Below are 25,541 nucleotides of genomic sequence, written 5' to 3' on the forward strand. Positions count from 1 at the left end.
TAAGATCAATTTTTGACCAAGTTTCCTGCTTTAAATACTTAGGTTATGATGTATTTTTCTACAAAAACAAGATTAAAAGATTCAGACATATTTGTGGAATAACACAGAATAAATCTTAAAAATAAGACTCTGAAAGATACAAGGCTTAAATTTTATAAAATTATGGCAGTACCTGTAGTATTGTATGGGACATATGGTGCTTTCAAAAAGAGAAAATTACCAACTGCAAGCAGCAGAAATAAAGTTTCTCAGATCAGTGAAGGGGTGCAGGCTGCAAGATAGATTACCAAACAAGGGACATGAGAAGAGAAATGAATATTTTTAGTGTTGAAAAGACTATATAAAAAATAAACTATATATAAAAGATTACTGGTGTACTCTTATAAAAAAGAAACCGATGTGATCATTCAGAACATATGGATGAAGAATGTTTTTCACAGCAGGTGAGAAAATACAAACCCGAAGGATGTTAGAGTCTTGATTGATCAGTGAGGAGATGGTTCCCAGAACAGGCATTGTTGTCTACTCCATAAAGTGGAAAAACAGAAGTTGTCACAATTTAAGTGGAAAGTGCTTGATCATCCTCCTTACAATTCAGATTTGTCACTTAATGATTGCCATTTCTTCATAAACAAAAAGAAATGGCTTGCTTTGAAGAGCAAAAAGAGTGCTTTGTAGACACAGATGAGTAGCAACCCAGTGTGAGAGTGGTCAAATCATAGGCGGAAGAAATTTACAATGATGAATTCAGAAGCTTGTGAAATGCTGACATGCCTCAACTTGTCTGAAGATTACACAGAAGTAGGTACAAGTTTTAATAATAGTTGTACTAGTTTTAAGTTTTGTATAATAGTTGTAATTTTAAGTAACCTTTTGTCACTAAACAATAAATAAAAATGTTGTACTGCATTGGTACAAATAAACTAAGTTACTTTCCAAACAGCCTTCACTAATCATAAAAATATTATTTCTCACAATAGTCCAATTTTTGTAAAAAAAAAAAAAAAACACCTCTACAAACAATTAATACACTCTGAACAAACGCATCTAATAGTTTTGTGCGAATTGTGCAAATATCACAGCAATTGTAGAGTTGCTGGGTAAGGCTGGCTAAATCAAAGCTTGTTTGTAATAAGTAATATATAGAAACCAAATATCCTCCACAGGAATAAAATCTTGGCAATGGCATAGCGAATGAAAGCATAAAAATGGCAATTCTGAATCATTTTATCATACCCAGAAACAAAACTGTGGACACATTAGTCTAATTTCACCATCATCTGGTATTCTGCCTGGCAGCAGATCCCTTATGCTACCTGTCTCCATCCACTTCTGTCCCAAGCTTTCTTCCTCATCCCCTTGAAGTTTCCAGTCCGCATCTCATCTATTAACTTCATCATTCTTCTTCTTCTTTGCTTCCTTTCTAATTCAGTTGTCAAGATTCCACTACCTCTAACTTCATATACTAATCAGTTTCCTTTTCTTTTATGTACTTCCCCAAATGCTCTTTCTTCATTACTATTCAATCCTATTCATTAATTCCTCATTCCTCACTTTATCTCTCCATCTTATTTTCTCCAAATTTACATCTCAAAAGCCTCAATCCAGTCCCTCTCCCTGTTCCTTATCACCCATGCTTTACTCCCCCCACATAACAATATTCCATTCATAGCATTTGGCTAACTCCTTTCTAAACTCTACATCTAGACTTTTACTACATAGCAATTCCCTCTTACTGAAGGCTTTCTGTCATCATAATACCAAAATATCTCTAATCTTTTACTTTTTCTGTTCTTCCTTTACTTATCCTTCTCTAAATATCTTTCCAACCAACCACCTTTAGTAGCTCAATGGATCTAATTCCTTTTACTTTCCTGAAGCCACTGATCCTCTCTTCAATTATTCTTACCAACCTCTTATTAAAGATTCTTAACAATATTTTAGCAGTATGGGCTATTAAACTTTGTTCTGTGTTCAATACATTTTCTAGTACTTGTTTTCTTCAGAAAAAGTATCATTACTGTTTTCTCAAAGTCTTTATGCCATTCTCCCATACTGTAGTATATACTACTACTACACAGTTCAAGTATTTCTTCGACTTCTTTCCCATTTAAGCATTTATAAAATTCTGAGTTCATCTACTTCAGTCAATTTTCTATTATTTATTTTTTTAATTGCTTCTGTGCTTCACATTTTAGTATAGATGGCCCTTTATCCTCTTATCCTTAGCTATCTCTTACTTCCTTTTTGATCATTAGTTCATTAAGTTTTTCTCTTGTCATATACAAATCCTCCACATATTCCTTCCATCTTTCTCCTCGTGTAACAGTTTACCATCCTTATCCACAATTCCTCTCATTTTACCATTCTCTTTCCATTAATTTCGTATTCACCTTCCTATCCATTGTTTTCTAGATTCTCAATATCACTGCATTCTTCCTTCAACTACCTCTCTCTAGCTTTTTGTGTTTCCATCTTTAACTCATTATTTAATTTTGGATATAACATTCTTTAGTTTTTTCCTGGCTTATTTTTATACTGCCTTCTTCTTCCTTTTTCATTAGCAGTTCTGTTGTTACCCATGGTTTCTTGGTTCTATTTATCTCATAATGGTCTACTTCTTCCTCTGCTGTTTCTACTATGGAATTTTTTATTCTCAACAGGTTTCCTCTTTGATCTCATTTTCCTGTTTAATTTTTTTAATTGCCTTAGCTAGCTTTTCTCCTATTATTTCCCCATCCAATCTCTTTAACTTTTCCGAGTTCTGTTTCTTCTCTATCTTCATTTTCTCTATTTTGTTTAAAGCAATTCTCAATGCCATCATAAATAGCACATGATCATTATTGATATCTGCACTTTGTAATTGACTGGCTTCCTTAACACTATCAGATATGGTCTATCTGATAGCATGCTTTGTCCCCGGGGATACATGGGTATTCCCTGGGTATATTCCCAGGGCTTCCTGAGGAAGCTGTTAAACTAATAATGAGGAGAATTCCTTATACCAAGAATAATTCAGTCCCTTGATTCGTTAGCCGCTTGTATTATTATTAATACCTTTTATAATCGTATAGGATCACTTTAGTCAGTATATTATCAAGTCTCTTCGATGGGACTGCTTGGGCCCTGCAGTCCTCCCACAACTTTTTCATGCATTCCAATCTTTGTGCCCTTTCTAGCATTAAAAATGTTCGTTCATATTGTGAGTTTTTCTTGCGAGTGTGAAGAAAGTGTTTTTGTTTTTGACTTTCTGAATTAATTTTATCTTATCATGGTGTCTTCTGGTGTAAGGCCAATTTCCTTCACATCCTCTCTTGTTTCTCTAATCCATCTTCATCCCATCATGGTGCTTTTTGAGTTGAGACTGTACTGTACTAGCTGTTTCAGAAATCTTGCATCCTCATGACATGTCCAAAGAATCCTAATCTCCTCTTATGCACGGCATCAGTGATGGTTTCTAACTCTTTGTACACGACTTTGTTGGGCACAATCCACCACTGCCTGTCTTTCTGGTACTTTTTATTGATGCAATAAAAATTCCAATTCTAATTTTGATTTTCTGGAGTCTGTCTGTCTTCAATTTTTCATTCATGTAGAAGAGTGTTTCTTCTGCATAAGTGGCTTTATAACTGTGTTGTAATGTCTTATTTTTGCATTAATTGAAAGGAATTTTTATTACAAGAGTACCAGGTTAATTTCTGAGCTTTAGCTAATTTGTATCTTCTTATTTGGAGCAAGGTTTTTTCATTACGGTTGTTTGTTATTATTTATTTGAGATATTTAAATTTGATTACTACTTTGATTTTATTACCATTTATGTTTACTTCTTTTAATCATGCTGGTTTTAGAGGCATAATTACTGCCTTTTCGAATGATATTTAGAAGCTAATTTTATTTGCAATGTTTTGAAGTTCTAATATCTGGGATTTAGCTTCATCGATGTCGTTTACTAGTAGTGCCCAAAACCAAGACAATCTGTTTTGATTTTTCAGCCTATTTTTTACTTTTCAGGGTATTTTTGAGCCATTCCCCCATTACCATTTCTAGAGCACAGTTGAATAATAGCGGTGAGAGCCCATCGCCTTAGCGCAGTCCTGTTTTGATCTCAAATGGTTCCAAGAGCTAGCCTCTGAATTTTATTTTTGACTTAGTGTTTGTGAGGATTAGTTATATCATATTTATTAATTTGGAATGTAATCCAAGGTGTCTTAGAATTTTTAGCAAGGATTCTCTGTAAATGCAAGTCAAAGTGGCAACACTGTAAAGTTACTAGTAAACATATGGCTATATGAACAACTGATTTATATTAGGTATTAATATTTTTAGTCTATTGTTGCTACGTGAGAAGTAAACAAACTTTTTGTGAAATGAGTTTTTGTTGTAAGTTACAAAAAACAATGAAACTAATTATGAGCAACATTATGCAATCAAGTTTTGTGTTAAACTCAGTAAGAATACTACTGAAACATTTCCAAAATTGAAAAAGGCGTATGGAGATGATGCTCTGTCATGAGCCCAAGATGTCTGAGAATCAGTTGTGGATGATATACGCTCTGGAAGACCGTTAACGTCAAAAAGTGATGACAATATTGAGCGAATAAGAGACTTGATACGGTATGACCGACAATTAACTGTCAGAATGATTGCAGAACAATTGAATTTGAAAACAGTTTGCAGTATTGCGTGGCTTCCCAGGGGAACTATTCGAAGGTGATAAATAATTGGATTGTAAATAACAAATTTTTCTGAACCAGCCTCATTACTTTATTTGCAGACCTTGTATACTAACAGTTGATAATATACGCAATTTTTACTCCCTCTCTACCACTGGGAGGTGAATATCAGGGTTTCTTCTTCATCAAATCTCAGACTTAAAGTATTTCCTAGGTTCTCTTATATGTTTTGAGAGGAGTCAAAATTTAACAGCATCTTTTTATTTCAAAATGTATGACAAATTAATATAATTATGTTGTCAATTTATGGCATGGCACACTTATATCCTTCAGTACCTTGCAGTTTTGTGTTGAACTAACAGAGAATACTATATTATTATTTTTGTTTTATTCTAGTGAAAACATAATAGAAATGGAAAACCACACAATAACATGAGTTTTTTCTGCTATTTTAATTATAAAAAACAGATTCTAATATTAAAAACTAACAGAAAAAAACAGAGGAATATTAAGATCATTTTATTTACACTTAAATTTACCAACTGCTAACCTATTATTGTACAATGTAAGTTATTATATAGAAAATCTCACTTATTAAAATAATATTTTGCTATTTTAAGTAAAATACATTTTACTTACATAAACTAACAATAAAGTGTGTAGCACCTTCTACTTTAAAAGTTGGTTGACAATTTATTGTAACTTGGACATTATTCAAAGGTGCTGAAGGTTCCAATTCAATGAGAATTCTACATGACTTGTTATTATCATCAATATTATTATTTATAACTCTCGCAGTAATTGATAATTCATGTGCTGGTGATAATTGTGTCAAAGACTGACCTGTCAATAACAACAAAGTGAAGTGTTAGATATATGGTTTGTAATATACCATACTCAGAAGTAAACTTTAATGCTTGTAAAATGCAGAAGAGTTTGATATCACCTTATTAAAGAATAATAAATGTAGTTTAAATGTTGTAATGACGATACATCCAAATCACACTTAATTAATTTTAAAAAATATGAAATTGTTAAGTTTCACTTTCAAATTACATAGAAATTGTTCTTTCTACAGAACCTACTTAAACCTTACTATAATTTAAATTGTTCTTCAGCTCTGTAACGGATAGAGAACAAATCTTTATTCACCCATTGGTTTTAACATCATGTAGAGGCAAAATTTACAATAAGAGAATCAGCCTTTGCAAATCACTTCATAGAAACAGAACACATATTTAAATGCATTAACAACATCCAAATTTTACACAGCTTACATAAAACAAATTCTAACCTACTTGTACAGTACAGAATTTACAAACTTACTAAATCTGACAAATGTAGCTTAGGTATAATATTCTACTGTAAACTAAAAGGGTTTTCACATCTTTTTAAGGTGGTATCTTAAACCACTGATCCTTTTCACTATAAAGGGAGCTGCATAATTAGCTCTGAAATAATCTTTCTGAATAAATTACTTTTGCACAATTTGGATATGAGTTCTTAAAAGATTTGTAAAGCATCATCCTATTTCTTCATCTTGTTCAATAAATTTTAATCTACAACATATTGCTCCTTCTTCTTTTTTATATCAATCTGAATCACTTCTTAACAAAACAATTATACAAATTCAATTGAAATCTATTAAAATTACCTAATCATATTAGTTCTTATATTTATTGATTTAATCTTAAAATCTTGTTTAACAATAAAATAATAAATCTTGTTTAACACTTATAACTATTTTTCATGCATAATATTATCACAGAATCCTAAAATATTTTTAAATTTAAACTCATATTTCATCACTTTTAAACGATATCCAATCAGATAAGTTTCACTTGTTACTTGCACAATTGCGAAAAATTATTTTATAGTTTGTTTATGAAAATTAGTGCAATCATTTCAGTTGGATGCATAGACCCAAACAAAAAATGCCAACACATTACTCTTCTCCTGGTATAAATACATGGTGTGACTGGAAAATTTTAAGATAGGTGCTGCCACTGCTCAATAGGAGGAAGTAAATTTATATGCAAATGTGGAAAGGGAAGCTTATTTTGTGGTTGAGACGTCCTCAAAAGATGACTGCGATATCTTGGTTCAATAAAGAGTGGTACCCTGGTGAGTAAAGACATGTTTTCAGTTCTCAGTGGATTATTGATTTCACAAAATGCATGAAAAAATGGAACAAGTCTGCTTCAAATTTTCTTTGGTAACTGGGAAATCAGCTTCAGGGACTTATGAACTCTTAACAACAGCTTTTGGAAATAAATGTCTGAGACAGTCAAATGCTTTTAACTGGTTCAACAGATTCAAACATGGCTGTGTATCATTTGAAGATGACTCCCAGTCCAGCTGGCCTTCCACTTCAAACACCAATAAACATTGTGAAAGTTCATGATTTAGGACACTCTAACCACAGACTTACAATTAGGGAGATGGCTGATGAACTGAATTTAAGTTTCATGCAGTGCAGTCAATTTTAACTAAAGATTTGAACATGCACTCAGTCTCTGCAAAATTCATTCCAAAATTGTAGTCAGACCAAGAGAAACAACACTGATTTGAAACATCCGAAGAACTGATTAATTGAGCTGAAACTGACCCAGATTTGTTAATATGGTAATGACAGGTAATGAATCATAGGTTTGTGGGTATGGCCTAGAAACAATGGCACAATCATCATAGTGGAAGGGTCAAGTTTGCCACAATGGAAAAAAGTATTTAAAGTCAGTCGAATGTGAAGACGATGATGGATTTCTTCAATTCTGCAGGTGCCGTGCATGTCAAATTTGCCCCCAGGTGCAGACAGTCAACCAGGAATACTACAACAGTGTACTTGTGTTTGTGCAAAGATGTGCAGAAGAAAGGCTTGCACTCTGGTGAGACAAGAATCGGGTCATAGACACAAGGTATGATTGGCAAGTTTTAAGACAAGTGGTGCCTTAATAACCAGGTTGGTCTAGTGGTGAACACGTCTTCCCAAATCAGCTGATTTGGAAGTCGAGAGTTGCAGCGTTCAAGTCCTAGTAAAGGCAGTTTGTTACTTTTATACAGATTTGAATACTAGATCGTGGATACCGGTGTTCTTTGGTGGTTGGGTTTCAATTAACCACACATCTCAGGAATGGTCGAACTGAGACTACACTTCATTCACATTCATACATATCATCCTCATTCATCTTCTGAAGTAATACCTGAATGGTAATTCCTGGAGGCTAAACAGGAAAAAGAAAAAAACAGGTAGTGGCACTGCTCAATAGGAGGGGATAGGTTTGCCTGTGGATGTGGAAGGGGAAGCTTGTTTTGTGATTGAAGCATCTTGAAAAGATGACTGTGATATCTTAGTTCAGTAGAGAGTAGTATCCTGGTGAGTAAAGACATGTTTTCAATTCTCAGCAGATTGATTTCAAAAAATTGATGAAAAAACTAAATGAGTTTGCATCAAATCTTGTTTGATAACTGGGAAACCAGTTTTGGAGACATTAACTCTTAAAATCAGCTTTCAGGAATAAAAGTCTGAATTAATCAATGATGACCCACAATACACCATCTCAGTATGCACTCTCAATCGCAGAACGTTTGACCAAATTCCATATTCCTGTGCATCCATAATCTCCCTATTCCTCTGACTTAGCTCCTGCCAACTTTTAGCTGTTTTCTAAATTGAAATTTTCACTGAACGGGAACCAATCTGACACAACTGAAGACATCCACGCAAATACAGAGAGGTTTTTTTATTCCCTTACAAATGAAAATTATCAGGAAAGCTTCCAAAAGTGGAAACACCATTCATCATTGGAGTCGGTGTGTTCAGCCAGAAGGAAACCACTTTGAAGGAGGTACATCACAATAGCCTGCAAGTTCTGCCATTTTGAAATTACAAGCTCAGTCTAAAAACTTTCCAATCACACCTCATATATATGTTATATACACATTTTGCTATCTTTCTTGAAGTGGACAGATATAAAAATAAAATATAATAACTTGCTGAAATATTCTTCAAATTCATGAATATAAAACATAATAAGATTGAACAGAATGTCTAACACTTTTTTATATAGTTTATATGTTCTTCTTCATGTATAAATAATTTTGAAATAAATACTTACTATTTTGTGAATAGGCCGCAATCTGCTTCTGTAAATTATTCAATTTTTCTTCAACTTCTTCAAATGATTTTAAACAGTTTTTAACAGGAGGAGCAACAAATAATGCTGGTTCTGTGCCCAAATAGCAACATTGTAATGAACCAGTTTCTGATAAAAGCACCACTAATCCCTTTATTGCCTGTGAAAACAAAGAATCATTAAAAATACAAGGCAAATAGTGAACAAAAGGAATAAGCAAGTGTATGCACACACATATACACAAGAGAGAGATCAGTAGATCTTTCTAAAGTAGCTTCTTAATAAGGTAGAAATCTGTAAAAGTAAGAAAAAGTACTAAAAAAGAAAAAACTTTCTAATACAGAAATGGAAAGCCTTTTCACTTTTTTTTTTACAGTTTTAATCTTTGTAATGCAAAAAAGAAAGAAATGGTTAGAATAAAGAAAATATTTTTTTTCATCAATGCAAGATTAGTTATTTTCTACCCTTACCTAAGCACAATTTTACAAGAATGCATCAAATTTTTTTCTACGGATAACTCAATGAAATACAACTGTTATCAGCCCTTAGCACCTTGGCAGTGGTAATTTTTTTTAATGCAAGTAATTTTCATGCATTACATTTCCTCATTTTCCAGTATTCACATTTGTACTAATGCATCACAGGATATACATTTGACTTACAACTCATTCGTTTTCTAAGGCATTCACAGTCATGAATGGTGTTGTCAAATTTAGACTAAAGAGTGGGGTCAAATTAAGGGGGGGTTGTCAAATTTAGAGTTTGGGGTCCGCACTTCTGTGGTCTCGGTTAGTTAGAGGGAATCATGTTAGGTTGGATGTGAAGATGTCTGTTTGAGGCTGACGTGAAGGCAAAATTTGATTTGTATTTTACTGATGCAAATGTCTGCCGAGGAATTTACATCAGTGGCATCCCAACCAAGGCCTGGCTATTACTGTGAGATGTAATCAGTTAGAGAGTCTAAAGACAACCTCCGGTAAAGCTCTCAGGGCTCGGAACGGAGGGGGTGGTGTGGTAACCAGTAACGTCACAAGGTGGGTCTTCCCCTATAGGGTTAGGAGGACATATATATATATAGAGAGAGAGAGATCAGTAGACCTTTCTAAAGTCTAATTCCCTTAAGTTTTCCATCAGCAACCCACACGCTGATGGAAAATCAGTACAGCTTTCACCCTGGAAGAGGCACCAAGGATGCCATACTTTGTGTAATGAATATGGTGTTGGCCAGTGAGGCGGGATATCTCTTGAGGATCTTCCTAGACATTTCCTGAGCATTTAACAATTTATGGTGACTCTCTGCCATTTTCCAGTTACAGAGACGAGGATGCACTGAAAATGAACTGCAGCTGTTTAAAAGTTATTTCAGTCATCAAGATATATTGCTGCGTACTTCGTTTTGTTACAATTTCTTGCTAGTGTTATTTTTGTTTTTGTTAGTGTTATATTGGTTTTGGTTGTTTCATTATTAGTTTTATTTTCGTGTTTTATTTTGGTGTTTTTCCGTGTATGTGTTGCATGTGAACTCACTTTACCATTTGGGTAGGTAGGTGATTCACTTCCTTTTACAACTATAGTTTTCAGTCTTGCTTGAGACTAGTGATGTGATTTGTTATTTTTCGTAATCATTACATCAATCGGAATGTTACTTGTGGCATTTGCATCGGTGGCATCCTGGGCCGAGGTCACAGAGATGTCATATGCCAAGGTTTATAAGATGACCTCTGGTAAAGCCCATCAGGGCTAGAGGGGATGGTTGGAGGGTGTCTTCCCCTAGGGGATCAGAATACACACATATAATACAAGAATAGATGAAAGCTTACAAGTTTTCACCAATTCTAATTCTGTCAAGTCACTTAAAGAACAATTTGTGATTTTTATATTCAAATGGTGTAGTCATCCAGATCTGGTATGAATTAAATCTTTCTAAGATCAGAATTTAATATTTAGAATTACTCAATATAAAATAAAGAAAAATAAATGAAGAGGATAGACAAGAAATACACGTACTGAACAGAAGGGAAATTGAGAGAATAGGACACCTCACAATTAATGCTTGTACAAGATATATGTAACCAGTACTATAGCTAATGTGTTAAAAGTGATAGTAGAATGTTACCTTCAAAAAAAATAATGTGGTGAAATACTGATAAAATCAATCAGAAATTATGCAAGTACTATACCTAACAGCTACAACAGTGCTAACAATAATAGCCTAATAGCCTAAAGCAACTAGTGAACAGGTATGCTAAGTGCACTGGTACACTTAGTAGTGCTACAATAATACTGCTTAATGTGCTACACACTTGTGTAGTGTGTTATGTTACTTTGAGTTATTCTGGCATATAATTATAATAAATACTCTATATAATAGAATTATATTGTACTTTACTTTTAATACTTATTAAATTACTTTATGGCTTGCAAATTTGTACAACTGATAAATTTTTTAATGATTGAATAAATATTAAAATTTAAACTTTAATATGTAATGAATAGTAGTTATATATCATGTAATACAGGATACAATAATCAAAAATCTCTGATGTGATAAATTAAACTGCGTTATGGGAATTAGTTTGTAAGTACATGAGCAAAGAGAATGCCTATTTCAGAGCCAATCATTCAAACTCAAGGTTTGGAAGTTGTAAGAATGTTGGGGAAAATGAAATCAAAGCATCTAATTGTTGGCTTTGATGCTTCAAAAAAGAGCATTTGGACTCAAGTTTGCATAAGACCATAATAACAGACACAATAGCAGAAGAAGAATGTTAAAATCTGATGGAGTTTTTTTTTTTATTACTGCCATAAAAATTTAAGAATTTAACTGTTTAAAATTTATATCAATAAATAGATGTACTGAATAATTTAGTAGTCCATTTACTATTTTTTTTTTTTTTTTTTTTTTTTTTTTTAATTAATTTAAGTTAATTCAAATGTTTTTGAATACTCCAATTTAGTTTTAACAAACAAATTAAATTGTAGTACTTTTTTTTTAAAGCAAAAAGTGCAACATCACCTCGCTTTAAAATGGAAATCTGCCAAAAAAGAGATGTTTTTGATATTCCAGAAGGTTCCATTTTAGAAGGCTGTTATTTTTACAGTATATAAAAAAAACTGAGTTACCTGAAAATTAATACGAGATATGAACACAGGTGTAATTGACAACTGCGACGACCAACAAAGCATAGTCTGGTCGTAAATTAGAAGCGTATTTGTATCAGAAACAACCAACAACATTAATTTTCTATCAGGTTCTAGAAATAAAAAGACAAAAACATCAACAGTAAAAACAGAATTTTAATGAAAAGTAAACTGCACAAAAGCAATAAATCTTATACTTGTTAATAAATACTCATAAAAAACTTAAAAAATAACGTTTAAAACTTTTAACATAATTTCAATCTTGTTTGATGATATATCACTGCACAAAGTATGTGCACATACTATTAGAAAAAATAGCAAAGCAAAAGGAAAAAATATTTTAGTACAGCAGATCCCAATAATCTAATTTCATATGAAGAAATCTGTAAAACTTTTATTCAAAAAAACACTGTTCTTTGATTTTTTGAGTGTATTAATTTTTTATAAAATAATTGTTATTAATATCCAAGATTTTTGCTGATATAAATTTAATCCTTTAGATTTTTTAATAGTGTTTTGCAATTATTATATGCATATTTTCTCTTATTAATTATAGTGTTATTCAATTTCCCAGAAATGGATAAATTTTTAATTATAATTTTTTTAAATATTAAAACCATTACTAGTAATAAAATATTTTTATTAACATTAAGACTATCATTATCATTTAATAAAAAACTATTATTATCATTATCATTATCATTTTATTTTTTAACATTAAGACTATCCAATAACAGTATCCGGATTCTTAATTATATGAATACATCCTGAGAGAACAATTCAGATAATCAGTGCACTGTACACATTAATTTTTTTGCACTAATTCTGCTGTTAGGATAGTTAAGAATATTCTTAATGAACAAAAATCTAACTTTTGTAATTACCAGAAATATATTTCACTTAAACATCTGTTTTACTACTCGGTAAACAAAATACATGCAAATTTCATTCATCTGTATAGTATTAATATTTTTACTATCATTTAATGTAATATTAAGTACATTTCTAAAAAAAGGATAATACTAGGTAAGCTACAAGTCAGTTTCCCAAATTACTAATAAGAAAATAGTTAATACAAAAATAAAAAACAGATTTCTATGATTACATATTTAATATAAAAGAGGAAAAGAATCAGCCTTCTGCCCTTATGCATTCACACAGTAATCGCTGAATTACATATTTTTCCCAATAGAGTTTTGTTCTGATTAATAAAACCAAGCAAGATTTCAACTGACAGCTTGTGGGATCTCTTTATATCAAAATATAAATCACCTGTTACACATTTCTATTGAAGAAATAAGGTCCCAACACTCCTATTTCTGTAACCCCATATCTAAAATGACACCCAGTTACACAAGTTATTCTAGATAATTGCAAGATGATTTTTTATCAGACCAAACAACACATTTATGATGATTCACTAGGCCATTTTTATAACTAAATAATAACACTTTTACAGAAAGAAAAACAAATTAATTTAATAATATATTACCAACAATATAAGGATAAAAACAACGAGCTTGATACTGAAGTCTTTTAACAAATCTAACAGAACCACCTTCTCGAAAACAATACAAATTTCTATCTCCTAATACCAATATTGTTTCTTCACTTCCCATCCAAGTTATAACTTTTATATCGATTAATTCTTCACCTAAGTTATATTTCCAAGTAGGAACCAACTTCCTTCCTGAATTATCACCCAGAGTACCATACCTGAAAATTTAAATTTCTCATGAATATCTACATTTTTTCCAGTAAAGATATACAATTTAGTCTGCACATGAATATAAGAGAATGTTAAAAAAGTAATTTCCAGTTCTGACTTACAACATTTATTTGATATTAAATACAAAAATCAATAGAAAATGATTTTAATATAAACTTTTCTACAAAATTACTGAAACTGCAAAAACATCTATCCCAACAGTAAACTACCTCAATGAATCTAGAGATTTCCATCCAATTACCATTAAGAAAGTTTTAATTTTTTTTTTTTTCATTTCATTACTAGAAAAAGCAATTATCCAAATAGTTCCTTTAATTTTCAAAATAAATGAAATTCAGACTGAGAAAGAGGTTGGGGCTGTATAGAAAATTGAGTCGTGGATTCCCCACCAACATGATTTCAAATGAGAAGCAATGGTTTCATACTGGAAAATGATTATGCATACAATTTTGCTAGATGTTTGTTTTTGAAGCATGACAAAAATTTCTGTGAGTTTCGTTATAAAAATCAACCGTAATGTCATTCCTCAGTTAAAAATTCAACAAGACTAACACCTGCACGAAACTAATGCTCATTATCGATAAACTTGGTCTTCTAACATATACCTCATTATATTAGTGATTATATAGTCATTATATAGTCATTATAATTAGTGAATACTTCACACTTATAATGACCATCCCTGATGTCCATGACACCTAGTGCTTGTTTCATTAATTTACAAGGTTTTATAAATTTATCAAATGACAAATTACTTTAAACAGATTATAAAACAGTTCATCTTAATGAACACATTTAAAGCACACATCATCTTAAAGCACATTCATCTTAAAGCACACATTTTAATATGTTGTTACTCTGGACCATAAATTCACACTGAGGTAAGCACCGTGATGTTTGCCATCATGGCAAAAGAGGAATGATGTACCTTGATACAAGAGGAATCACACTATTCCCCCATTACTTGGGAAAGAAGGCTTGATCAATATAACCATGGCAGCTTTGAAATGGACATTACTTATTTAACATTCTCTTATTATAAACACTTATTTAACAACTATTCAACAAAAATTATTAATTTGTTTTTAATAAAACATTATGTCATAAAGAAACTGCTAGTGATGAAGCAAAATATAGTCATTATAACAAATTAACCACAAAAACTTTTAACTATTCCTTTTTATGAGACAAGAAGTGAATCAAAAAGTTTAAGGGAGCACATTGTGACTGATTACCAATGTGTTTTATCCAGAATGAACAAAGGGAAGAATAAAAACAAATAAATATCTAACATGTAATGTAGAACAACAAAAGCTGTTTATATTTTGAGGAAAGTATTTTGCTCAAAGACAATGAAAAACAGCAAAACTTTTTCAAGGTAGGAGTGAGAAAGTTAAAACAGTTCTCATGATTCCAACAAAAGAAACGAACAGGAATCTGCACAAGAAAAACAAAACATAAATAAATTTAAGTATAAATTGCTAAAAAAAAAAAAAACATCTGGAAATGCAATTCTATACGGCACATTTGGCAGATAAGTAAAATTGGGCTATTAAAATATTTAAAAAAATTATTTTTAAATTTAATGTTTACACAAAAGGCTTTTTCAAACGGTTTTCACAAATATTAAGGCATTAGTCATAATACTGAACATGACCAATTTCTGAATACTGTTTTGTAAAATGTTTTCACCTATGCAGATAGCCAATGGTGAACAGCTCTTTTGTCATTGTAATCATAGTCATATCACAAATGACTTGACACAAAATCACTTCAAATTTATAACAAGTGAAAGTCACTTGACATTAAGTTTTTGAAGTAGAGATAATCCATTTGTTCCAAGCTAAATGATGTAAAGAGCTCTTGGGTTTAGACAGCAGTATTTAGCCAACCATTACATGAAGTAAATATAAATAAACTTGCCTTTTTGGTTTGGATTGTGCATTGTAATTTCTTTAAGGTCTTAAAATAGTATTATTTTTGTGTCTCGCAACAAGATATCAATAAAAAAAAAACTCTCTTTGTGTTCTTAAAATCAATCAATATAATCCTCCAGGATGAAACTGTTTGCCTGAATCTCTGTTACACTGGAGACATGGCAAGATAAAGAAAGTTGCAAAATCATTAACTATTTGTTCTCAAAAACCTTTTTTGTTAACAAGCTATACCAATCATTTTTAATGACAGATTACTACTACATATTCTATAATTCATTATACAGTTTTCTTGTACAGTGTTTTTAACCCATTTGCTCTTTATTATATCACCCAATACACTTTTACCAGAGATTTCACCGATTAATCAATTTCTGCTGTTTTCACATTTTTTGTATAATAGAATACAGATAAATGATCACATTTCAGCCGTAGTCCTTAAAAAGTCTTCAACATATAAAACATACAAACAATAAAAACTATTTCTATAACAAATTACTTGAAAAAACTCAATGAGACCTGTGTAATTACCAAAGTGCTCTAGTGGTTACCTGTAAAAACAATACAAACTTTGCAATCTCACATAAAATTTTATACTTTTATTCACACTGTTTTCATTTGTAACAGAACTCAACAGTTATTAAAATTAACTATTTATGAAGCTTAAAAAAACAACTAAGTAATTAATTTTTTTTAAATCTTACTTGTAACTTTCAAGATACCAGTTGGCATTGAAAATAATGAATGAATCAGAATGAGGTACATATACAATAGGAGATGGTATAAGGAATGTTGATAAACTACGTTTAAACGCAAAAGTTTCTTGTTCATAGAATGAAAGAGTTCCGTCCAAAGATTGTATACATATAAAATCTCTTCCTTTAATGCCACCAAAAGGTCCAACAATAAAATCATATGCAGAACGATTTAATGGATGCTCATAAACTAATATTAACTGAGATTGGTCTCCTGCAAAAACAAATTAAAAATATGTTTTAACTGAAACAACCTGTTAGAATATCTGAAATATGATTAATACAGTTTCAAATAACGAACATTAAATAGTTTAGAGATAAACATAGATATATGAAAACATAGGTATTTTAACAGATATATCATTCTCAGAAATTCTCCACATGTAAACTTTTAGAATGTATGAAATTAATAACACGTCATTGTTTAAAATAAAATCTTCATTAAGATAATAAACAATTTTTTGCTCATTTCATCATTCCTTAACTGATGATATTTTTTTATCTCTAAAACTTTTGACTTAAACAATATTACATCAAACAATTTTCACTTATAAAAAAAAAATATTTATCATTTAAATTATAAAAACAGAATATGACACTGAATGAATCAATAAAATTACAATTTAATAACAAAACTATTAATATAGATAACAGACACTAACAAGAAATACACTCTCTGAGAATTTTTATAGTAGAGCATGAAAATTGCTGCTGCTACTGTCAAATCTCTGAAATAAGTAATCACTATAATTACCAGTAAAATCACTGTAGTAATTTAAATTCATCTAAAAATGCCTCCAAAATGAAGTTAAATATATACACGGATTTAATTATATATACATTATTAGTTTATATAAGCATCTTTTCTTCTTCATGTAAAAATCTAAATGCTACAAGGATCATTCATATATATATAAACCAGAATTTGTTTACATACCTTTATTGATATTAAATAAAATTACAAATAAATTACCTTATTTTTCTAAATAAATTCCTTCAACAGAAATACATTTTCTCCGCCGGATAGGTAGCTTTCTGATCCGCTCAGGAAAAATAAAAGATGGCTGCCCTAATTGTCAACTGCGCACATAATGCTCAATATCAGCATCATCTTTGAATCTTTCCCCTCCTAAAGCTTCTTTCAGCAAACCAAACAAATGGAAATCACACAATGACAAGTATGTACAATGGATATTCAGGAGATGTCTAATGAATTTTATCAAGTTTATAGCAAGTCTGAGCTGATGTATGTAGCCATGCTGGAGATGGAGATGGAGGATGTTGCAAACTGGTTGTCAGCATCATTTGTTGCAACAAGCAGCCCTGTTGTCATTTAACAACTGGCAGTTGTATGCTACATTTACTGTCCTTCACTCATGCAGGACATCAATCAACAGTACATCTTTTGAGTCTCATTGTTGCCAGAATTTTTCCAGCTAAAAAGCATTTCTTGGCCTTGATCGGTGCCCCTTCCCAACACTCCCGCCACACCATACTTGTTCTCTTGCTTTCCAGGGTATAGAGGTGGGCCCAAGTTTCATTTTAGAATTATAATAAATACTATTTCTTTAATTCAACCATAATTTTAAAATCTTATTTATTAATTCATTACATTATAGTTAATATTTTCTTACTACTTGTTATTTTTTTCAAGAGTTTGGCTTCTAGATTTGTTATTAAAGTATATTGTAACTGGTACATCACAATATGGTTCAATAATGCCTCTTCTTCTTCCTCAAAGTGATTTAAAAACCGCTGACAGCTGTCTTTCCTGGCATTTCTTAGTGCCTCAGTAGAGTAGATGTGGAACCCACCTCTCCTACAACTTGCTGTAATCAAGAACGTCTGACAACATTGTATGCACAATCTCAACACTTACGTCTACCTCTGATGCAATTTAAGCAACAGTTATGTGGCAATCACTTTCCACAAGATCATGAACAACTTAATATTGTCATCAGTGACGCAAATGATGTTCATGACTTTCGTTCTCCACTGCATTAGGACCAATTTAAAATCTTTTAGCCCAATCAAACACTGGAATTTCTGACACGGTAGCATCTTCAAACTGTCCCTGGAGTCAAGCCAAAATTTAAGAGGATCTGACACCTTTGTTGGCAAGAAATCGGATAATAATTTGTTGTACAACAAACTATGGTACCTCCTGCTCAGACATTCTGATGTGGAAACATAACCTATGGCATGGCTGGTCAGTTGCTCTCCTCCATATATATCCAACTAATTACCCGCAGTGCCCAACCACAGTCACTGTTCTTCCTCAGCCCACACAGCAAAACTCTGGTTTATATTTGAATGACCCTCACATTTCCAAAATTCTGTCATGAAAACCTCTATTTAAACATTTAAATTCTACAATCTATTCTACTGATGTATAACATAATAACTGCAAACAAACATAAAGTAACACTACAAACATGCAACATAAACTTCTGAATATCCACCAAAATAACCTACTTTTCATAAAAATCCATGACTACTACATTTATAACAAAAAATATACATATACAGACACAAAAATATGTAATTAATGCATGCACCTAGTCAGAAAACGTAATGCAACCACAATTATAATGAATAATCTCATATTTATTTCACTTAAACATAGATAAATTATTAATTTTTTTTTTTCAGTTATTCTCTTTTGTATTTTTACTTTATCTCATAATATGCAGATTTGCATTATCTACTGCTTAATAAGAAGAATGTATTTACTTACTAAAACTTTTTTTATAACATAAAAGAATGACTGTTTCTTCATTGACAAATTAAGGCTGATTATAACTTATGATAAATATTCTTATTAATACACTCTGACGGTGGCACTGAGAATTACGGAATTTATTAGTTTTAAAATTATATTAAATATACTATTTCTTTAATTCAACCAGTTTTAAAACCTTATTTATTCATTTACATTATCGTTAATATTTTTTTTATTATTTGTATTTTTTCAAGTTTGAATTCTAAATCTGTTATTACTTTCTAAAAGTGATATATCTTATCTTGTCATATTTGAAAATATATGTCTATTATTTTTAATATGACCTGTGTTTTTTTAATTTTGTTAATTACCGTTAATCGCCTGCAACAAACTCCCAAAACATATTTTTTTCTAAAATAACTTAATCGTCTGAAAAAGTGCATGAATTAAATAATAAAAAAAATATTTTCAGTAAAATGTACAAATGGCAAAGTGAAGCCACTTTTAATACAGAAAGATAGTACAGCAGGATGTAATACGGAAAATAGCTTTTGTTTGAGAAAGATTGTTTACAAGATATTTTGCAAATGGAAGGAATTTGTAAGATTTGGAATGTTCCAAACATCATTAATTTTTTTTAGCACTTCTTTAATCATGTGAATATAGAGATTAGTACTGAAAAACGTAATAGTTAGGAAAGTGAGCAATGGTAGATACAAATTACAATACTTACTACGCAAATCCCTATTTATTAATTAATTACATAGTTACTTAAAACAGGCTGTTGTTTAAATATTTTTAATCATCATTAATTAATTTTATAAGTTTATAACATAATGAAAATTAGTAAATTTTTCTGCAAAAAGATAAGATATTGAGAGTATAATTAAGTGCATTTGTGCATTTGTATTCCCTTCAGTGCAGTTTCTATCATCATAAATAAAATGTTTGAACTTTTTCAACTAACCAAACTTACTGATGAAAGTTTATACAATTTAAGACATTTTATACATTTTTTAATTGCTGAACAAAGCTAGATGTAAACTTCACAATTGAAATTAAATTAATTAAGTCATAAATTACTTCCTTCCAACAATAAGAATTGGGCAATTTCTGCTACAACAACCAAAATTATTTCTCTCTTTCTTACCCTTCTTTCCTTTTCATAGATTGCAAAGAAATACAGCATAACAGCTGTACAGAAAGTTGTTTTATAAGGAACAAAGCCTATACTATGTTCTAAGCTTACAAGAAGTGTATGTGCTCTTTTCTAATAATATATGACTAAGAATGCCACAAGTTTTAATGGAAGTTATTAAGCATCACAACCCTTTTACCAACCTGCTTTTAATTATAATATAAAGGTATCTACATATTATAGTACAAAATAGTGAGTGTTATTAAGACACAGAGTAACATGCAAAGAGAACATTTTCTTCTACTCTTACTGATAGAAAAAAAGCAATTTTTTTTATTTCTACCATACTGTAGCCATCAAATAAGTCTTTTAATACTTAAATATCACAAATCCTTATTAGACAAAAATAATAAAAATTATTTTAAAAAAAGGCTCGTAACAAATCAGGGGTAATTATTGTCTAATAAACAACATTTCTATCTAAGCAAGATTGGACAACAAAGAAAATTAATAATAGAATAGACTAAGCTGAGAAAGTGGAGAGTTTATAACATAGGAAAATATTCAGATCAAATGTAGAGAAGAGTGAAAAAGAAATGTTACAAAACAAATTGTGAAACCTTCTTGATATGTGCATACGACAGTTTCTGACAGAATGACAAAACAGAATTTAATGAGGATTTAAAGTACAGTAAGAAATATGGACAGAAGTATGCTGAAAGCCAAAGACTGGGAAATAATATAAAGAAGTGGAAAAAAAGAATGATCGCAGAAAAGAAATTGAGATGGGCTGGCCATACTGTACCGTTCAAAAGATGATAGGTGGACCTAAACATTCTGGATTACGGGCCAATGGGACTGAAAAAGGTATAAGGAAGAATAAAGTGGGGGAAAGGTAAACCATAAAAAAGGATAGCTATGGGTAGGAATGATTTATCAATAAATCTACTGAGTATGGCAACCACCTGAGTAGTGATTAGTAGTGGGATAAATACAAACCAAAACCATAAGTTGAATACTAAACTAAAATAAAAAACCGTACATATAAGATTAGACCATGTACATAATTATGAAGCTATGTTGTATATTGTTTTCCAAAGTGAAGTATTAGTAATAATACCATAAAAGCATGAAGAACTCACAACACCTACAAGAGGTCACAGCATTAGCTCAACTTAATGTTGGTTATGTTTTTCTAAATAATAGTAATGAACATTAAAAGAAAATTAAATAAATCATACAATAATAAATTGGAAAACAAATAAATAATATAACTTTATAATAATTCTTTTAAAGCTTTTATCAAAGTTAAGGAACATTGAAATTCCACTACCAGAAATAAGGACAAAACACAATACACTTTTTAGGAATAATTTCCTATAGTTTCTGCAGGTTTATTTCAAATAAATTTCAATTCACAAAAATAATAAAAAGCAGGGTTTAATTAGGCATAAAATATATTTGTTTCCAAAATGGGTTCATAAGGTATCTCAAACTTTTTCTAGAGGAAATGGAAACTTCAGTTACAACTTAATAGCAAAAAATAACTGTTGTAATGAGAAAACACAGCATAAAATTTCTCTCACTAGGTGTTCTTTGATGGTTGGATTTCAATTAAACACACATCACAGAAATGGTTAACCTGAGAATGTTCAAGACTACACTTCATTTACATTCATACATATCATCCTCATTCAACCTCTGAAGTAATACATCGTGGTGGTTCCGAAGGCTAAAAAGAAAAAGAGAGAGATATAAAATTTAGTTTTTTCTCACAAAATTTTTTACTTAAGCTGAATTAATTTTCAGAAAAATGAATTTTGTTAATTTGGTGAAAATATCATCTTAAGAAAATAAGACAATTTTCAAAATACAGGTTGATATTTTTTTGTAGAAGCATAGGGCCGGGGATAAGAACCAGCAATAAATTAATGTGTTCACAAGTCACTTCATTACATATTACAATTGATAGCACTTTTTTTTAACTTATCTATATATCATAAAAATTTGTTTTTCTTGAGAAAAATTGGGAAGAAATACATTAAGTGTAAATAAATGTTCCTGCTAGTGTAAATCCATCCATCACTATAAGTGCAAAATATTAAAAAATACACAAATATAATTTTAAATTATACTTTTAAAATTAAAGCATTGGGCATAATAATCTTTGAATAAAAATAAAGTAGCAAACAATCTTTTTTTCTTATTGTAATTACATATTCACTACTACATGCACATAACAACTTAATTGCATGATAGCATGACAATTAGTAATTATCATAATTCAATGGTTAGTAACAATCAATAATAAATAAATTATTTATAAAAAATTAATTTTTTTAAAATAAATAATAAAATACTGAAAACAAAAAATGCAATATAACGTTATCAAATTCAGTCATGAAAAATTATATGAAATTTAAATGACTGCACAGATCAATACCAACTATGAGAATAAATGCCTTGACCTCACTAGACAAAAGCAAAAGTGCAAATGGAAATTACATGACTAGTAAAGAAGTGCAAAAAAAAAAATCATGATCAGAAACAAATTGTGATAATTTTCTTTAATTACATTTTTACACCAGAAACAAAAATTACCATGTTCTGCAGAACCTGATACTGTTACTAATGTATAAACAGCTAAACTGTTTGAATGAAGTATTCCTAAGTGATAGCTTTGAGAACCACTGGAAAAAAATTAGTAGAAAAAAATAAATTTACAAAAATTTATCTAAACAAAAACAATAACATGATTAATACCTTAACTAACAAAATGATTTCTCAAATTTTTATCAAATTAGGTCCCATTTTTATATTTTTTGCATACTATGGGAAAGATTAATAAAATTTGATTTCATTCAATAGAACTACTTCTTTACTAACTATTCAAATACTGACAAATCATTAGCCATACAGCTAGGTCTGAACATCCCAAGAAGGATATATATAAATATATATATATATATATATATATATATTACAGATGTTTAATATAATCAACTCAAAAATTAAAATATGTTACAGTTTTTTGTTAATAGTTTCCTAATAGATATTTGACAGGTCAAGAATTTTTAGTTACAATCCAATGTTTAAAACAAATACAATGGAAATAACTGCAACGACACCTGAAAAATTAAAAATTATTAATAATGGCAAATCATAACAGGAAAATTCCCTCAAAACCAACTATAAATTGTGTGATCCCATTTTTAGTAACAAAGCATTACAGCTTTATTACCCAAGATTTGGGTGAAGTCTACCCGTTAATTACAGAAAAAAACACTTATTGATCTTCCTATTGTAATATTGGTTCCTAAAAGTGAAACCAGCAGAAAGGTGAATTTATGCAACTTATACTGTAACAGAACTTAGAAAGAAAGAAACTGAATCTCCCATCTAAAATTACAAACTATATAAGGGCTTCAGAAAAACACTCAACTTATTAAAAATAAGGAGCAGGGTTTTTTTAATAGGCTAATAAGAACAATACAAACTTTTTTAATTAAAAAAAATTAATTTAAATAATTCATTTTATCCTGAAAAACATTTACATTTATTACTCAGAAATAAAGAAACTTTTAAGAATATTTTCATTTAAGGTGTAAAAAAATAAATAAGCAACTGTCTTGTCTGTTAACCCTTAGTCCTTAACTATCACATGAGCCCTGCACTTCACCTGTCCAATTTTACTCAAATGTCAGATGACACTCGCGCGCATGCTTGGAACTATAACTGAACTGCATAGATAGTTCTGATTTTCATTAAAAACCAATCTGTGGTGCTCTCTTTTAAACTAATTCAAAAACATTGTTGCTTGTTAGTACAGCGACATAATTACTATTTCTTAGGCTATGTGCATCCTAAACATGTGTTCTATTTTTGTTTATGTTTTCATGATGGCTTCTTGTTCATATGATCTAAATGATGATATAATTAATGTACTTTTTGATATTGACAGTTTTAGTACATTTTTGTGGACAGATAAAAATATTCAGAATGAAATAGCAAACAGCACCTCAGAAAAGTTAAAGGGAGAAGTAAGGAAAAAGTTTTTTTCTGTAACACATGAATTTTACGGGTTCTTCATGTGTTACGGCCTGGCCTTCATCCTCTCTTTTTTTCTGTTTAGTCTCTGGAACCACTGTAAGGTATTACTTCAGAGGATGATAGTATGAATGAAAATGATGGCCTTCATCCTGGGCAGTGTTTTGAAAACTATTATACCCTAAAAAAATACAAATAAAGTAAGAACTACATAAATCACCAGTTATATATGGAAATAACTACACAAATCTGTATTTAAAAAAAAGATTAATATTGACATATCATAGTAGATGAACATTAGAAATTATATACGATTAGGTAGGTAGACAAAATATAAAAAAATTTGAGAGCTAAAAATTCAATGATGGCTGGCCTTAAGCCTTAAAATGATTAGTCAAGTCTTGACTGAACCAGAAAACTGGGAGATTATAATAGTCGTCATCTGTGATTATAATGATACAGCTGATATTGATGTAATCAATGGATGGGAAATATTAATGAACACTCTTGAGAAGTGTTCAGTTGAATGCATTTTTGATAACTGTTAAAATAGCATTCATTGCTGGAAAGCTTTTCATACCCAAAACATTAAGATATAATGAACGCGGTCTATCAAGAAGTTTGTGATCTCAACAACAAGCTCTCATGTCTTAAGTCAGCAATCATTTAATACAGCATTATGAATTTTTGTGACTGATTTTAACATTCATGAAGGTTTTTGGACATCCCAAGCGATCATCATTTTGAATGGATGTACGATCACATTTAAATTCAGTAGGCAACTTTTTTACTATCAAAAATAGGGGAAAGAATCCTTTAAAATCAAATCTACCTCTTCTTGCATATCCATCACAGTTAAATATTTTAAAGACAAAGTATTTTACATCAGTTCAATCTTCAATTTTATTTTGTTTGCTTTATTCAATTGCCACAAAAAAGCCAACTAAACGCATGCATCTGAAACTTTGCAGCACATCAGCTAAAGGATCATACTTGACAAATACCATTCATTTGGTCATACTTGCATCACCTGTGAGTCAGGCTGAGAAGTTTCTGAACAAACGATCCTCCCATACACAACATATGCAAAATTTAGCTTCATTACACTAGGTATACCATCATTCTGTCAATCGCTGACCATTTAACATATAAATTGCTGTAGATTTCTACATGTTAATTCCTCTTTTTACTTTGATGGTGTAAAATGGAGTTTATTTAATAAACAGTGTGTTAGAAATCAGAAAGAAATGTCTAAATTTTTTTGGCATG

The 25,541-nt window shown here is 30.5% G+C and overlaps 1 protein-coding gene across 2 annotated transcripts in view; it reads right to left on the reverse strand.

The window, feature by feature from the left end:
- Positions 1-25,541, reverse strand: part of BBS9 (Bardet-Biedl syndrome 9) — a 47,673-nt gene that overhangs the window by 16,866 nt on the left and 5,266 nt on the right. For both annotated transcript variants that reach the window (XM_075363937.1, XM_075363938.1), the window contains exons 3-8: positions 22,827-22,915; positions 16,315-16,579; positions 13,440-13,663; positions 11,930-12,060; positions 8,789-8,966; positions 5,313-5,516 (exon numbers count right to left, since the gene is read on the reverse strand). In XM_075363937.1, coding sequence (XP_075220052.1) covers positions 5,313-5,516; positions 8,789-8,966; positions 11,930-12,060; positions 13,440-13,663; positions 16,315-16,579; positions 22,827-22,915 — 1,091 coding nt within the window. The remainder of the gene's footprint in view (positions 1-5,312; positions 5,517-8,788; positions 8,967-11,929; positions 12,061-13,439; positions 13,664-16,314; positions 16,580-22,826; positions 22,916-25,541) is intronic.

The sequence above is a fragment of the Lycorma delicatula genome, chromosome 4 (genome assembly GCF_047948215.1).
Source record: "Lycorma delicatula isolate Av1 chromosome 4, ASM4794821v1, whole genome shotgun sequence".
In the NCBI taxonomy this organism is placed as follows: Eukaryota; Metazoa; Arthropoda; class Insecta; order Hemiptera; family Fulgoridae; genus Lycorma; species Lycorma delicatula.